This window comes from Piliocolobus tephrosceles, chromosome 21 (assembly GCF_002776525.5).
Source record: "Piliocolobus tephrosceles isolate RC106 chromosome 21, ASM277652v3, whole genome shotgun sequence".
Classification (NCBI taxonomy): Eukaryota; Metazoa; Chordata; class Mammalia; order Primates; family Cercopithecidae; genus Piliocolobus; species Piliocolobus tephrosceles.
The window spans coordinates 33,908,364-33,911,388 of record NC_045454.1 but is presented as its reverse complement, the minus strand read 5'-3'; the positions used below and the strand labels follow the sequence as shown (position 1 = coordinate 33,911,388).

The following is a 3,025-nucleotide window of genomic DNA, read 5'->3' as shown; positions in this document are numbered from 1 at the left end:
CCCAATTGAAGTTTCTCTGTGGGCCTAAGAAGCATCTTTGTTGGGCTGTGTGAAGTCAGGAGGAGGATGGGTGGGCAGGGGTGAGCCCCTTCCTCCAGCTAGGAGTTGGCGGCTCCTCCAAAATCCCAGAAACCAAGAATAGAATCTTGGTGACAACCAAATCCTGGAATTGAAGCTGCGAATCGTGTCAGCCAGCAAACCCAGATTAAAGGATGGCTTAGAGGCCAGCCTGCTGCCTGGACTGGGGATGCTGGGAGGACTGGGACGGACTGCTGCCCTCTAGGAGCCACCAGTCTGATGGAGGAGGCTGACTTGAAAAATGGTATTTCAGTCTTGGCTGTGTTAAGGTCAGTAATAATAATAGCAGCAGCTAAAATGTACCCCTTACTGCATGAGGTAGTTCTAAGCATTTTATATATATTGACTCATCCGTTCTTTTCAACCACCTGATGTTATCCCCATCTGATCCACAGAGAAAGTAAGGCACAGAGAAGGTAAGCAACTTGTCCAAGATCACACACAAGGAACAGTCAATTGATCTGGAATCAAATCAATTCCAGATTTGATTCACGATAGCACCCAGGCTTCTGACCACAGACTTCATTGCTTAGATTGTTTTTTGTTGTTTTGTTTAGTTTTATTTTCAGACAGTCTTGTGCTGTCACCCAGGCTGGAGTGTGGTGGTGCGATCATAGCTCACTGCAGCCTTGAACTCCTGGGCTCAAGCAATCCTCCCACCTCAGCCTCCTGAGTAGCTGGGACCAAAAGTGTGCACCACCAAGCCCAGCTAATTTTTTAATAGAGATGAGAACTCACTATGTTGCCTAGGCTGGTCTCAAGCTCCTGGCCTCAAGCAATCTTCCTGCCTCAACCTCCCAAAGTGCTGGGACTATAGGCGTGAGCCACCGTGTCCAGCCACTGCTTGGATTCTGAGGTGAAGTGGCCCTGGATCGAATTCTGGCTCAGCCCTTTGCCGGTTCCTTCTGTGACCTAGAATAACACACTGGTCTCTCTGAGCCCTGGTTTCCTGATCTGTAGAGTGGGGGAGTTTGGTCCTGCCATGCTGAATATCTGGGAGGGTTGGGTTATGGCTCACTCCTCCCTCCCTTTCCATTTTGTTCCAGATCCAGGATGGGGGCCACGTTTGTCTGGGCCTTGGGCCTTTTGATGCTGCAGATGCTGCTCTTTGTGGCTGGGGAACAGAGTGAGTTGGTTTGTGGGGAGGGAGAGATTGGGGTCTGGGGGATGGACAATATGGGGCAGCTTTTGAATTCCAGAGCCTTCTCCTGCTGGTCTCCTGGCATGGGATAGAGAATAAGATGAGAATAGATTTTAAAAGGTCTTTGAACAGTCAAAAGCGAACAAGATACCTAAGAGGTTATTTTTAGTCATTGTCAGCAGAAGCTGGAGATTCCCGCCTCTCATCGTTTTGCTCAGATGAACTGGAGAGAGAGAAAGAAAGAAAGAAAGAAAGAAATGAGAATAGTGCAGAGATTGATTCGTGATGTCTGCCAAGGGTGGAGCGATGGAAATAAAGGTCTGGGTGCCTCTGCTGGTGGTCAAGAGCCCAGGTTTTAGAAATCCCTCACATATTTGGTCTGTGAACTTAGGCAAGCATAATGATCTCTCTGAACTTCAGTTTCCTCAACTTCCCCCAAAGAGAATGAGATGTTGCTATTCTGCAGATGGTTATGAAAATCAAATGAGCTGATTGTCATAAAGTGCCTGTTATAAAGACAGTACTCCACAAATACCATTTCCTTTTCATTAGCTGTCTCTCGCTTTACCTTTTGGAAAAACTGGGGCTCAGGGAAGGAAAATGCCTCTCCCGGGGCCATACAGTGAGTCAGTAGCACTGGAGAAAATCCCTGTCCTTATAAAAAGAAAGTGAGGGGCGAGGCACAGTGGTTTATGCCTATAATTCTAGCACTTTGGGAGGCAGAGGCAGACAGATCACTTGAGGTCAGGAGTTCCAGGCTAGCCTGCCCAACATGGTGAAACTCCATCTCTACAGAAAATACAAAAATCAGCCAGGTGTGGTGGCACATTCCTGTAATCCCATCTACTTGGGAGGCTGAGGCATGAGAATCGCTTGAACCTGGGAGGCGAAGGTTGCAGTGAGCTGAGCTCATGCTACTGCACTCCAGACTGGGTGACAGAGTCAGACTCAAAAAAATAATAATAAGGCTGGGTGTGGTGGCTCACGCCTATAATCTCAGAACTGTGGGAGGCCAAGGTAGGCGGATCAGTTGAAGTCAGGAATTGGAGACCAGCCTGGCCAACATGATGAAACTCGTCTACTAAAAATGCAAAAATTAGCCAGGCGTTGTGGCACGCACCTGTAATCCCACTTATTTGGGAGGCTGAAGTGTTGATTGAACTCAGGAGGCAGAGGTTGCAGTGAGCTGAGATCATGACACTGCACTACAGCCTGGGAGACAGAGCGAGACTCCATCTCAAAAGTATAAATAAATAAACTAATAATAATAATAATAATAAGGGGCTGGGCACAGTGGCTCATACCTATAATCCCAGCACTTTTGGGAGGCTGAGATGGGAGGACTGCTTGAGCCTAGGAGCTTGAAGCTGCAATGAATCATGATCATGTCACTGCATTCCAGCCTGGGCGATAGAGACTCCATCTCTAAAAATAATTTTTTTTTTTTGAGATGGAATTTCGCTCTTGTTGCCCAGGCTGGAATGCAATGGCGCGATCTTGGCTCACTGCAACCTCCGCCTCCCAGGTTCAAGCAATTCTCCTGCTTCAGCCTCCCGAGTAGCTGGAATTACAGGCATGCGCCACCACACCCAGCTAATTTTGTATTTTTAGTAAAGACAGAGTTTCTCCATGTTGGTCAGGCTGGTTTCAAACTCCAAACCTCAGGTGATCTGCCCGCCTTGGTCTCCCAAAGTGCTGGGATTATAGGCATGAGCCATCGCATCCAGCCACTGCTTGGATTCTGAGGTCAAGTGGCCCTAGGTTTGAATTCTGGCTCAGCCCTTTTTTTTTTTTTTTTTTTTTTTT

The 3,025-nt window shown here is 47.6% G+C and overlaps 1 protein-coding gene across 1 annotated transcript in view; it reads left to right on the top strand.

Annotated features, from left to right (window-relative positions):
• The first annotated feature begins 1,131 nt into the window (after positions 1 to 1,131).
• NCAN (neurocan) overlaps positions 1,132 to 3,025 on the top strand; it is a 43,536-nt gene continuing 41,642 nt past the window's right edge. Inside the window, exon 1 of the mRNA XM_026457018.1 lies at positions 1,132 to 1,204. Coding sequence (XP_026312803.1) covers positions 1,132 to 1,204 — 73 coding nt within the window. The remainder of the gene's footprint in view (positions 1,205 to 3,025) is intronic.